Source organism: Akanthomyces muscarius, chromosome 1 (genome assembly GCF_028009165.1).
Source record: "Akanthomyces muscarius strain Ve6 chromosome 1, whole genome shotgun sequence".
Classification (NCBI taxonomy): Eukaryota; Fungi; Ascomycota; class Sordariomycetes; order Hypocreales; family Cordycipitaceae; genus Akanthomyces; species Akanthomyces muscarius.
The window spans coordinates 6,970,400-6,983,295 of record NC_079241.1 but is presented as its reverse complement, the minus strand read 5'-3'; the positions used below and the strand labels follow the sequence as shown (position 1 = coordinate 6,983,295).

The window sequence follows — 12,896 nt, the reverse complement described above, 5'->3', positions numbered from 1 at the left end:
CAATCAACCCAATGTTACTCGCTTTCTATTGGCAGTTGGTAAAATAACAAAGGATGCGATCGAAACCAATAGACGAATTACCCCGCTCAGTCAAACGGCAACCAATCAGTTGGGCTGTGTCGTTACGTGCTGGCGTCGTCAACGGCCACATGCTAAAAAGGCATCGTTAAGCTTAAATAGCCTATGAGGTTCAAGCATTGAAACATTCACCCACGTCATCGCACGGGCTGGTTGGGCGGCATTCGCCAAGAACGTGCCAGATTGGTCTCTCGTGGCTGGAGCCGGATCTTCGCACTTTTTCCCCCAAGTCAGGCCAGCCGCTGCGCCATCACATGCAAGACAATCTTTAACTTCCCCAGAGTAACTCGTGGCAACTCGCCCCTCTCGCAGTTATTACTCTTATTACCAGTAATTCCTCCGCGCTCCCGCTCTCAATGTTTGAAAAGGCTGGGGCTCTCCCCCACCTTGCTTTGACTCGCTGCCTTATTACTCGCTCGAAGTAGGCTTTGACGAGAAAAAAAAGTCAAAGCCCAGCACAATCACATGCGCGCCCACATCGCGTACCCCATCTGCTTATGGGCCAGGTATGTTACTATTCGCCACTGCTAGTACTAAGTAAAGTTAAGCAATTTTAGCCACTGGCTAGTTAGCGGCTGCGCCGGTTGCTTGGGTGCCTCCAGGCGCAAATGATTAGTTCACCTAACCCCTTCCCCGCATCTCTGCTCGTCTTCTCGCACAGTTTCCCCGGCTCTCCGTTCCCAAGGCGGTAGTCTGAACAGGGGCAACGCGCGGGGTGCAAAGAGTTAGTCCTCGGCTCTGTGGCCATTGCGAGCCGGGCTTCCCTATATTACTAGGACAGGATGCCCATCCATCTCACATAGCCTTTATAACTTTTTAATCTAATCTTTTTCACATCCTGCTTTCCACCAGTGTCTTGACCTTGACATTCAAGAAAAAGCAAAACCTGGATATATACACAGTCACATACAAACCGCCAACATGGGGTTAGCGCAGGAGCACAACCCCCATAACATGAAGGCCGACTGGCAGACCAAGGACCCGTCGACCTGGAATTTCTACCAAAAGTTCATCACCGCCGTTGATGTCTCGCCCGTCATCCCAGGCAAGCCGCTGCCCGTCTTCCCCAAGACGGCCAAGCTGGCCTTTATGGCGCAGTGGTCGCAGCACCTCTTCATCATCGTCTACGCCGCCATCCCGCTGCTGCTGCACCAGGCCTACGTCTCCTACACAGGCCAGCCGCTCAGCAAGTTCGCCGTCATGATGCTGTACAACGCGGCCTACGTCCTGACGGCCGTCCGCGAGGTGCGCATGCTGCGCAAGCTCACCTACATCTACGGCTGCCTCGACGGCGACGTCGCCGACCGCGACGGCATCCCGAACGAGGGCGGCGGCAAGATCATTGGCGAGATGCACAAGACGGCCGGCTTCCGCATCGTCATGGCGGCGCTGATTTCGTACCAGCCAAACGTGTCGCCGCTCGACTTCTTCACCAAGGCCGAGTCGTGGGCGCCGTTCTTCCTGAAGCTCACCATCTACGGCGTCATCATCGACTTCTTCTTCTACATCTACCACCGCGCATGCCACGAGGTCCCCTGGCTGTGGAAGTACCACCGCACGCACCACCTCAACAAGCACCCCACGGCGCTGCACTCGGGCTTCGCCGACGACGAGCAGGAGATTATGGAAATCGTCATTGTGCCGTTCCTGACCTTTGTCACGCTGTGGGCTGTCGGCCTGAAGCTCAACTTTTACGAGTGGTGGATGTGCTTCGAGTACGTGACCTACTCGGAGATCTTCGGCCACAGCGGCCTCCGCATCTACGGCTACGTACCCTCGCCCATCACGCCGCTGCTCGCCTACCTCGACATGGAGCTTGTGCTCGAGGACCATGACCTGCACCACCGCAGGGGCTGGAAGAAGAGTTTCAACTACGGCAAGCAGACCAGGGTCTGGGATCGCCTCTTTGGCACCTGCGCCGACCGCATCGAGGCCAAGGCCGACAATGTCGACTACAGCAAGCCAGCGACCATGCCGCTCTTTTAGATGCGGCAGCTCTGAGGCATAGAAATGAATTAAAATAATGACAAGAGATGTCTGATTTAGCGATACCAAGATAGATTTAGATATAGAAGTACATTCCCGAGTTCTACTCATCTACTACTGCCTTGACCAATCGTGACTGTGAAGCTCAACGGTCGGCTTCTGGTGATTCGTGTGCTGAATGGGGCTCTTTGATGGCGACCGAGTTTAACTCGATACAACCCTTGACCATTTCGGCGATTTAAACGGCTCTTGAGCTCATCAAGATAGACGAAGCGGCTGTTGTCTCGGCCGATGTTTCACAGATCTAGGATGGCGTGTGCCTTGCATCGTGCCCGGGCTATATATCTCCGATATAGCCCGGGCACGATGCAACCGCCACCGTGCAACGGCGCAGCAAGCCAGTACCAAAAATAGAAGACCCGAAAGGCTCAAAAGCAAAACAGTAGTTTCCTTGAATGCAATTTTTCTGTCAATTTGCGCAAGTGTGGTCATTCTGTTATCTCCACGTGACCGTACCTGCGTGAGCGGCCGCCCAGCGCATCTAACCACATCAAACCGATCACGCCCGAAAATCGACAAGCCACCAGTCGAGCTCCCATTACGCATCTTTTTCTCAGACCTCTTCTCTCTCTCTCTCTGCCCACAAGCAGCAGAGACGGCGGACCTCTTCCCATCTTTGATATTTCTCTCCGCATGATGGGACTGCTGCCAGCGCCATGATCCCCGGGCGCAGCAACGACGGGCACACCTCCTCCTCCACGTCCTCCATCTCGCCCTCTCCCTATTACCCGATCCTCGACCCCGGCGACTCCCGCAGCGGCATCCTGCCCGTCATCCCGCCCGACAGCGACGACTTTCCGAACCGCGCGCCGCGCAGCAACGCCGCGACCGCCGCCTCCGCCGCCGGTGTCCGGGCCCTGAGCGCGCAGCTCGTCGCCTTTTACTTTCGCGCGCCCGCCAAGGCCTTTTTCCGCACCCGCGTCGACTACCTCGCCTACGCGCGGACGATCCACCATGCACACACCGAGGCCCTCATGCGCGCGGCCGCCGCGGTCGAGGGCAGCACCCCGCAGACCAAGATACGGGCGTTTCTGCAGCAGTCGTGGCTGTGGGCGCGCAGCACCACACCCGGCGTGCTGACGTCGGCCATCAAGCACGAGGGATGGGGCATCATCCCGCACCAGATCCTGCCGCCGCTGATTGCCAACGTCGGCGTCGGCGCGGTGCTCTACACGAGCTACCTGCACATCCTCGGCCAGCTGCACGAGGGCAGCGGCCGGGCGACGAAGCGCGTGTACCCGCCGCCGGCGCCGAGCAGCACCTTCACGGCGGGCTTCCTCGCGGGCGGCCTGCAGAGCGTGGTGGCCGCGCCGCTGGACGCGCTGCAGGCGCGGTTCGACCACAAGGACCTGATGCGCGGCGACGGCAGCGGCAAGCCCCAGAGCATGTGGCGCTTCGGCGCCGAGAAGCTGCGCGAGATTGGCCTCCGCGGCATCTTTGCGGGCTGGGGCCTGTCTTTTGCCAAGGACAGCATGGGCTCGGCCGTCTTCTTCAGCGTCTTCGAGTACGTCAAGGCGCAGGGCTACTATCGCTTCGTGACGTGGTACTACGGCGGCCTCGGCAAGGACATTGTCGACCTGCTGGCCGTGAAGCGCCCTGCCAGCGCAGCGTCAGCATCCCCCAGTGACGACGAGGCCGAGGACGCGCCGCCGACGACCACGATCCGGCCGCACTACGCCATCGAGCCCATGTTTCTCCTCGCGGCCGGCATCAGCGCCTCCTTCACGCAGCAGCTCTTCCTGCACCCGCTCACGCACTTTCAGGTCAAGCACTGGGACCACCTCGAGGAGCTCGACGCCAAGGCGGAGCGGTACCGCGCGTCCGCCGCCTCGCAGCCCGAGAAGAAGGTGCCGCGCTTCCGCATGATGCGGGCCTACTACCACGCCTACCAGGAAACGCTGGCCGGCTGCGCCGCGGAAGCCGCCGCGGAGGGCGTGTCGCTGAACCGCTGGCTGTATCGGGGCTTTTGGTGGAACGCGATCCGCCAGGTGCCCAGCACGAGTGCCGGACTCATCATTTTTGAGCTCATTCGCAGAAAGTACGGATTTGGCGCCGACGAGGTGCGCATCACCAAGGACGGGTACGATATTCAGCTGCATTAGAGCGTTGCATGGCATAGCATAGCATGACCAAGTGTAGAGATGCTGCATTGTAGAATCGGGCTTGAAAAAGGCCTTGTATACCCCATTTACAAGTACATAACATGTATATATGAATGAATAGACTCAAATATCTTTTCTACTCTGCTGTTTAGCGAATAGGTATCGTCACAGCTATAATCCTAGGCCTTATAACCTACACTCGTATCAGCCAAGAGCCACGGAGCCCTAGTTTCATTTATATGATATGTTCATAGTAATAGAAGTTCTGAGTGCTCAGCGCTGTTAGCTCCCATGCCGCCGCCATACTGGTGATACCTCTATCCATGCCTAGGCGGGCCTTTGCGTGCCGGCACTCTTCCCAGCTAATTCAATGTATTTGATCCAGCCGGGAGGCCCTCGGTGAGACTTGGTCATGCGGCACATGATCCTGTCTAGTTACAATTTCGACGGCGGCTGCCATTGCCCTCTCCCACCACCTTGTCCACTTCCGCTCCCTCCTCCCTCCTCTTTGTCATCATCGCCATTAGACCTCTTGGACCGTCTGATTTTGCGCTTGATATAGGTCCGGCGACGCATGCGCCCGCCCTGCCCTCCCGCGCTGTCGTGCTCTGTACCGCCGCCGCCACCTTCCACTTCGACGTCCTCGTCAATCTCCTCGTCAATCTCCTCAAACTCGCGCCCACTGCTGTTGTTTCTGTGACGTCGGCCTCCCCCTCCACCACCACCCTGTCCACCGCCGCTTCCTTGCCCACCGCCGAGGATGGTCGCAGGAGGCTGGGGGGACGAGGGAATGCGAGATTGGACTTCGGTCTCAAGACGGCTTTCCGATGCGAATGTCTCAGGTTCCGTAGGCTCGTGGCCTTTGTTGTCGTCTTGAGATGGCATCTTGGCTTGTGTGTATCTTGTTGGCGTGCGGATCGATGAACTGCTGGGCTTCGAGCCAGAAGCTTTGTGGTGATGCAATATTACTTGAATCTGAATAGTGCTCACAGAAAAGAAGTTTGTTGGCTACAGTTCTCACGGATGCTTTGGAATTAGATGGGCGTCAGCAACGTCATATGGCCAACCTGCGACCCGCTCTGAACCTTATTCACCAGAAAACATGACCGGATTGTCCTGGCGAAACAAAACGGCATTCCGTCCCGTGTAAATGATCTAAGGGTGTTTTTCGGCTCCATTTTTTTACAGTTGGCTTATATGTTTGGGAGGCACAGCATCACACATCAAGATGATCACAACCTGGCTTGCTCGTATCGGTGCCACCATTCCAGCGGCGCCTTTACCATCAGCCGTCTTCGGGGCGAAGTAACGAACTTTCAAATTCATTCCGATCGCCGGGTCCGTTCAATACACTCGCGAATTTCTTAATTAGCTCGTACAGAGACGTCTCGAGCCGATCCTTTGGCGGCACTCAAACACTAGCCGGGGCCAATGGCAGGTTCCTGCTTCGTCCAAAGCTGCAGTGCGGCGGCTACAGGACCGTCCCGCCACTCCTCCGGCCAGTGCCAGTCGATATATTTCTGCCACTTCTCTAAATGGAGCCGCAGCGTCGTGGCATGAATCCGATTTGTATCGCATTTCTCGCAGTCTTCGCCAGCACCCATCAACCCATGTAGATCTAGTTGACCATATGCCCTGTGCCAGCACACTTGACCTACCACGTTCTGCAGGTACGCTCGCTCTTATGGGACCGCGTGCGGTAGATATCTCGCGCTTAGCAGACTACGTACCTTGACATTCTAAAATTTGACGTTGTCGGGTCCTGATGCCTTCCCAGCAATGCCACTGTCAATAGTGGAGTTGCGAATGAAGTCCGCCGTGGTATTAGTCGGGTAGAGTTCCCGGCCAGCCACCAAATGTACTCCGCGCGGGCGTAGTGTCGATCCAGCTTATTGCTGCTCTTGCAACTCATTTATTTCATCCATTGAGAGCTGCAACCTCATTACCACGGTCCGAGTTTGACATCAGCTCAGTTGCAATAATCGTCTCTCAGCAGCGCTGCTACAAGGAACCAAGAAAGATGAAGCTTACACTCGTCACGGCGCTGGCGGCACTGGCGCCGCTCTGCGCCGACGCCATGCAGACGCCGAGCTACCAGCATCTCCCTCCTCTCCGCGAGCAGGCCGCCCTTCAAGACAAGTGGTATGCAGAGCGCAAAGAGGCGATTCCCGCTCTTCTCCAAAAGCACGGCGTCGACGCCTGGCTGGTATAGTCCCTCCCCTCCCCTCTCCCCCTCTCACTCACTCACCTGTCCCCATCACAGATCAGCCAGCGCGAGTACGCCGAGGAGACCGTCTTCTGGTCCCTCACCTCGTCCTTTTCCGCGCGCCGCCGCACCACCATCCTCTTCTTCGCGCCCTCCGCCGCCGACCCCTCGCTGCCCACGTCCTACACCTTCATCGACAACACGGCACAGGTCTGGGACGACGTGCGCGGGCTGCTCGCGCGCCACGACCCGGCGCGCATCGCCGTCAACGCGCACCCGGAGATCGCTTTTGCCTCGGGCCTGCACGCCGGGGAGCTGGCGGCCGCGCGGCGCGGGCTCGGCGACGTCTGGGCGGACCGCTTCGTGCTCGACGAGGTGCCGATGCTGGCCGTCGAGTACATTGGCACGCAGATCGCCGCGCGGCTGCCGTGGTACAAGCGCATGCAGGAGACGGCGTGGGCCATCATCAGCGAGGGCTTCAGCGAGGGCGTCGTGACGCCGGGCGAGACGACGGCCAGGGACGTCGAGTGGTGGATGCGCGAGCAGATCCAGAGCCTCAACTACACGACGTGGTTCCACCCGAGCGTGACCATCATCAAGCCCGATACGCCCTGGGGCGCGGCGGCAGCAGCAGTGGACGAGCAGGCGGCCGATGAAGAGTCGATTCAGCACGGGGATCTGCTGCACGTCGACTTTGGCGTCTCGGCGCTCGGCATGAACACGGACACGCAGCATCTCGCGTACGTGCTCTACCCGGGCCAGACGTCGCACGACGACGTCCCGCAGGGCTTCCGCGACGGCCTGAAAAAGGGAAACCGTCTTCAGGACATGACGCGCAAGCACATGAGGCCCGGCCGCACGGGCAACGAGATCCTGGCGGCCATCCGTCGCGAGATGAAGGACGAGGGGCTAGAGGGCAAGATTTACTGCCATGCGATTGGCGACTGGGGCCATTCTGCCGGTACAGTCATTGGTGCGTCTACCATCTGATGTCACTACTCGGCCCTTCTTGTTCAATGAGCTAACTGCGGGATAGGCATGACAAACTTGCAGGACCACGTGCCCATCCTCGGCGATCTGCCTTTGATCAACAACACCTGGTACAGCGTCGAGCTGCGCGCTGACCATTTCGTGCCCGAGTTCAACGCCACCTTCAGCTTCCCGCTCGAGGAGGACGTCTATTGGACCCCCGAAGGCGGTTTCGAATGGGTCTATGGCCGCCAGGAGCGCTTCCACCTCATCCGCACACCCAAGCAAGATGAGCTGTCTCAAGAGCTATAAAGCACAGTTGCAAATTTACGTATGTCAAGAGCACAAACAAGTCTTCACGCGGACGGATGTACTCATGGTTCAGTGACTTTGTATTCACGCTGCTGTCCAACTTTGTTTCCCTTTCTCTGGCGAGCCACGCCCCATCGCTGCAACATGGCAAGTATAAAAAAAAGACTCTAAGACTAGTAAATAGCAGATTCAACAACAACAAACAAAACGACAAAACCAAGGGGCGACAATGCTGCGCAGAGTAAAATAAAAAAAAGGCACCAAACACAGACAAGAATAATAAATGATAAAAAACAAATAAATCATCCTCAACTCCTACAATTCTTACAAGTTAATAAAAAGAAAAGGGAAGAGCGCCAAGCACAGACACCTGTGCCCCGTCTCTCTCCCTCTCTTTCAGATTTCTCCGCCCTTCGCTCGAACACGAAAAGAAGAACGACCACACCATGGTAAAAATCCCCTCATTTGCCTTCCCGTTCCAGTTTCCACCCTTTGTCCGCGGCCAGCCGGTAAAACTCCAGTTTAGAGAGACCCAAAAATCAAGACCAAACATAAATTGGATGTCATCAATATAAAAAACGTTGCCCGCTTTGATGTAGAGGGGGGTTCGGTTTTTGTTCCTTGTTCAAGAGTAGAGAGCAAACACTGGCTGCAACATCCTTTCAAAGAATCGATGCCGCGGTTCAACCGCGCCGTGAGCTGCCGCTGAGGCTGTGCTCACGATCCTGTATGCTCTGCTTCTTCTCCTTGCGGGCCTTGAAGGCGAATTCGGCCATAATTTGAATATGGTCAGCGGGGAACCACCAGTTGGGAAATGCCGGGATCCGCTTAAGATCCGCGTTGTCCATAGCACCGAGAACTTCGACAGCCTCCAGAGCGTTGTTCGAGTACCAGATGTAATCGATGACGCCGGTGAAACCAGGTGTATAGTTCGTGAATGGCATCTCGTCGGCAGTTCCTTTCGTAGCGCCGTATGCATCTCGCAGGCTGAAAGGATGTTCGATACCGTCGCGAGTGAAGCTTCCGTATTGGTGGTCGATCAACTCTGGGTGATCAGGAGCCACGCGGCCCTTGGACATGATCTCAAAGACAGACGAGTCTTCTGTCGAGTTGAAATCGCCGCATACAATGAGAGGAAGCTCGGTATTGCAGCGGTATTCCTGGCTGGGGACCGACTTGGGAGGAGGTGGTTTACTCTCCTCGCCAGGCGCAACAATCAACCTCTTGTCCTTCTCCTGGGCTGGTCCCAGTTTCGCCCAAAGCTCTGCCAACTTGGTAATTTGCTCCATCAATATAGCAGTCTGGATAGCCTTGACATCGGCCAAGGTTGTTTCCCACGTGAGATGGACATTTGAAACAATGATCCGGGCTCCTGTCTCGCGAGATTCGAAGAACGCAACAATGGCAATATTGTCTTTGGGCATGACTCGGTTGAAGACATCGTGCTCCTTATTCATGTCGGCGCGGTTGATGGCGATCGAGTTAAACTCGATACACTCCTTGGCAATCATAAACCACTTGCTCTGCTTGAAAAAGATGGCGCATCCATCGACCTGCAGGGCATCCTTCTCGGGCATGGTCCTCACGCGTGTTTTGGGCCAGTATATACCTCGATAGCCGTCTTTGATCAGTTTGGGGGCCAGCTCATCTCTATACGCTTCCCCAGATACTTCTTGCAGAGTCACAAAGTCGGCATCACGGTAGCGTATTTCCTTCAAAATGCACTCGAGCCGGTACTCCCATTTCAGTGCCCTGGTCGGTGTATAGCCATAGAGCTGAGCCGTGGCATACTTTTCACAAAGAATGTTCCAAGAGAAAACTTTGACTCTCTCGAGATTTGGCGAAACGTCCTCTTGAAGAACGATTGACTTGCGAGGCTCGGGTTCGGGGGGTACTAGGAACAAGTAAGCAGTGAACAATTACGTCATACTACTGAGGGCATACCTGGTGCGTTTTCTCTGAAGGCAGTAATTAGGCTCCTTGTGCCCTTCTCCATGATCTCCGACTTGACACTGGACTCTAGTGGGTTGCCCTCAATTCCCAGCACATCCAGCATGTGTAGGGAGCCCAATTCGTACGGCAGTTCTTGGATGTTGTTGTTGAATAGCAACAGCTGCTTCAGAAATGTGCACATGCCGAGCTCCGGTGGAATCTCGGTCAACTGGTTGTAAGAAACGTCCAAGTGCTTCAGTTGGCGAAGGTCACCTATTTGTTTCGGTAGTCTGGAGAGCTTGTTTGAGGCGATATAGAGCTCTCCCAAGAATTGGTAGCGGAACAGCGCTGGAGCGAGGTTGCGGAGGCCTTGGCCGCTCATGTCCATGTTGTGCCAATCCTGTCGGTTCATCTCTCTGCTGGCATCCCACGGTCGGCGTCTATCCGCATCGTCGCAGTCGGCTTCGGCTTGACCACTGGACGGTGGCGGGCCACCTATCCCCTTGTTCTCGGACGCTTTTAGTCGTGCGTAGTAATGGGGTTGTTGCTGGTCCGTCATGGCAGAGTGAGCGCGTTCAGACTCCTTATGCAACCGCAGCTGCTCCGCCCACATTTCGTTCTGCGGTACAGGCCCTGCGCGGGAGGCGGAAGAGTGTCCATTCTGTAAGCCAGAGCTGAACTGAGCCGAGGAGAGAAGACCGGAAGGAAAGGAGGAGTGATGTCCGAGGCCGTTGGAGCTTGGCAGGCCGTGTTCATGTTGCATGCCTTGATGGTGCTGAGCCTGTGAGGGATGTTGGTGCTGCGCATGCTGGTAGTTGTAAAGCATGCCGGGCAATCCTCTGCCAGCACCATTCAGCCGGGCGCTATGGCCCTGCTGATGATTCTGCGAGTACATGCCGAGGACAATCTGGTCGGTGTGTAATCGATTCGCTGGTTAAAATAAAGTAGTCCCAGTGCGAGCTGTCGGCAGAGATGTTGCACGAGAGGCTATTGGGACCTTGCTATGTTTTGTGATTTCGAAATGGTGAACCTTGTGTCGGTAACCATTTGTCGCTGAAGGTGCGTTGCGAGACGTTTACGAGGTCGACGGTGGGCGATATGTGATGCTTGTCGGCGGATCAGGAGAGTCGGACGATGAAGCTCGCATTTGCGCATGGACTGGGGTCGATGAGAATCTGCGCGTACGCTAATCTAGGAGATGATGGAGGACGGACGAAGTTCCGAGGAGGCGCGGGCGGACAAAGAAGCACTCGCGAGCAGAGGGAGGGCGGTAAGCTTAGCTTGTCCCTTGCGAAAGCTCGAGTGGAGAAGCGCGCGCTATCGCTGTGACGCGGAGCAAAAATCGGTCTCTGTCGTAAAGGAGCGGAAGTGCTAAAGACGAGATGCTAGATCTGCATAGCTTCTGGCTGCAGTCGCAAGAGCTGAGGGCGCCGCGGTGGGTGGTCTATAAAAGGGATGCGAGTCAGTCCGAGGAAGAGGCTGGAGAGGTTGCACCGCGAGGACGGGAATGGGGGAGCACGAGCGGCAGGGCGGAAAGGACTGGCAGTTCAGCCATTGTGGGACCCACGTACAGCTAATGAATGTTTGCGACGGCGCTCGGTTGTCGCTGGGCAAGCAGCAGAGTGTGGCGCAGAAGAATGATAACGAATATCGAGGTCTAGTCAATGATTTGCGTCGTGTCGTGCTGCAAGGCGGCACTCCAAAGCGTCAAACTGCGTTGGACGAGACTGGAAGCGTAGTCACGTGCAGCTGCTCCGCACTGGCCGATCTTGGACAAAGCAGCGAATCAGATCACGTGGATCCTTGAAACCGCCCACGGCCGAGTTGAACAAGTGTCAAGTTTGTAAAAAGTATTTTAAAAATTGACAAGTAAGGGACTGAGAAGTTGGAAAGTGGGAAGGATGATGCAAAGGATCCAAATCTCTCGTGGATAAGAATCGATGCGGCGTGTACATGAATACATCGATCTTCCACGTATGCGCCAGTAGATCACTGCAGCCTGAGCGCTATGACAGCGCCACCATCATGTTTCCTACCAAATAAGCTCTACTTTGCGTAAAATGGATGAACGGTTACCGCGTGGCCTAGTGTGCCGTGTTGTACAAACGCAGCACAGCATTTCGTCACATGAGATCACTGTACGTGGTACAGGGTGACACCTTGTGCGAATACGCCCTCAACAAAATTAGCAAATTGGTGAAAGGGAAAGGAGGTAGAGAGGAGGAGTATTGCCAATATTGAAATGATGTTCAGTTTACATGCCTAATGGCGGGACGCCCAGCAACACCCTGCAATGCTCCTGCATATGTATACCAAGCTGCGACCACTCAACTCCACAGGTCAGTTCAGACGAAAACCCATCACACCGCATGAATATTTAAAATTGCTCAGGACGTAAATCAAAGCCACAATATCAAGGTGATCAAAACTGCACTTCGCGGTACCACAATCCTGTCCCGCACGATGCAAGGCTTAGTGAGACGCTGTCACTACCCTAGGGATGCTCAGACGACAATCCGGTGGTAGCCGGCGGGAATAAGAAAGTGGCCACGAGCTAGCATAATCGTAGTGATAGTTGAGATGATATGGCTGTTACTAGATCAACTAGGGAGGATATGCCATCATGAACATATAAGCCACAGTGGCTGGTGATTGTTGGCTGTCTCGACTCTGCTTTTAAAGATAGCGGGTGCATATTCCATACGAAGCAGGACATGCAGGACTGCAGATGTAATTCGTGAAGGGCACTATATTTACTAACTAGATTAATGTCATTAAACACAAACGATAACATAAAATAGTATTACAGGAGATAAGGGAATGAGGAGAATCAGGCGAAATATCAGTCACCTCGAGTCAACTTCAAAACGCAGCTTGCGCCGCCGACGTACTTACACAGTCTTCAGTGGCCTGCGCCGCTACAGGGAAAAGGTGCTGGTGCTGGACTCGGTCCATATCCGCCAACTCCGTCCCTGCCTCAACAGAGTCACACTGGCGCAAGTAATACCCCACGGAGCGCTGCGTCTTCTCGAGCGCGTCTTCTCGAGCGCGTCTTCTCGAGCGCGTCTTCATACTCTGTCTAGGAGCATATTGCTAGACCGTTTATGGGGTAGCTGTGTAGTCGTGGAAGACACCGGGAATCGAAGTGCGCCGGCAGCGCAAGCTTCATTTTGAAGTTGACTCGCTAATATCGTCTTATTTCTCCTCTTTCTCCTACTTTCTATAATATTCTTCTATCTGTGTCGGCCAAT

The 12,896-nt window shown here is 55.4% G+C and overlaps 6 protein-coding genes across 7 annotated transcripts; 3 read left to right on the top strand and 3 right to left on the bottom strand.

Moving 5' to 3' along the window:
* Window positions 1-999: 999 nt before the first annotated feature.
* On the top strand, window positions 1,000-2,064 carry LMH87_007380 (uncharacterized protein; the record flags this gene model as incomplete). 2 transcript variants are annotated; one of them, XM_056192456.1, is made up of 1 exon in its annotated part: window positions 1,000-2,064. In XM_056192456.1, one exon carries the CDS (start codon window positions 1,000-1,002, stop codon window positions 2,062-2,064), a length of 1,065 nt encoding a protein of 354 aa, XP_056060676.1. The 2 variants fall into 2 exon arrangements, with proteins under 2 accessions (XP_056060676.1, XP_056060675.1); XM_056192457.1 differs by having other exon boundaries at window positions 1,702-2,064.
* Window positions 2,065-2,780: 716 nt separating this feature from the next.
* LMH87_007379 (uncharacterized protein) lies at window positions 2,781-4,226 on the top strand (the record flags this gene model as incomplete). The annotated part of the gene is made up of 1 exon (XM_056192455.1): window positions 2,781-4,226. One exon carries the CDS (start codon window positions 2,781-2,783, stop codon window positions 4,224-4,226), a length of 1,446 nt encoding a protein of 481 aa, XP_056060674.1.
* Window positions 4,227-4,349: 123 nt separating this feature from the next.
* LMH87_007378 (uncharacterized protein) lies at window positions 4,350-5,111 on the bottom strand (the record flags this gene model as incomplete). The annotated part of the gene is made up of 3 exons (XM_056192454.1): window positions 4,350-4,362; window positions 4,424-4,451; window positions 4,703-5,111. The coding sequence occupies 3 exons, from the start codon at window positions 5,109-5,111 to the stop codon at window positions 4,350-4,352; spliced, it is 450 nt and encodes a 149-aa protein (XP_056060673.1).
* A 1,135-nt stretch (window positions 5,112-6,246) lies between these two features.
* Window positions 6,247-7,789, top strand: LMH87_007377 (uncharacterized protein; the record flags this gene model as incomplete). Its single annotated transcript, XM_056192453.1, has 5 exons — window positions 6,247-6,432; window positions 6,490-7,405; window positions 7,469-7,641; window positions 7,721-7,732; window positions 7,787-7,789. 5 exons carry the CDS (start codon window positions 6,247-6,249, stop codon window positions 7,787-7,789), a joined length of 1,290 nt encoding a protein of 429 aa, XP_056060672.1.
* A 607-nt stretch (window positions 7,790-8,396) lies between these two features.
* LMH87_007376 (uncharacterized protein) lies at window positions 8,397-10,540 on the bottom strand (the record flags this gene model as incomplete). Its single annotated transcript, XM_056192452.1, has 2 exons — window positions 8,397-9,607; window positions 9,658-10,540. 2 exons carry the CDS (start codon window positions 10,538-10,540, stop codon window positions 8,397-8,399), a joined length of 2,094 nt encoding a protein of 697 aa, XP_056060671.1.
* Window positions 10,541-10,720: 180 nt separating this feature from the next.
* Window positions 10,721-11,608, bottom strand: LMH87_007375 (uncharacterized protein; the record flags this gene model as incomplete). The annotated part of the gene is made up of 5 exons (XM_056192451.1): window positions 10,721-10,803; window positions 10,860-10,920; window positions 10,976-11,089; window positions 11,217-11,302; window positions 11,599-11,608. The coding sequence occupies 5 exons, from the start codon at window positions 11,606-11,608 to the stop codon at window positions 10,721-10,723; spliced, it is 354 nt and encodes a 117-aa protein (XP_056060670.1).
* Window positions 11,609-12,896: the final 1,288 nt, after the last annotated feature.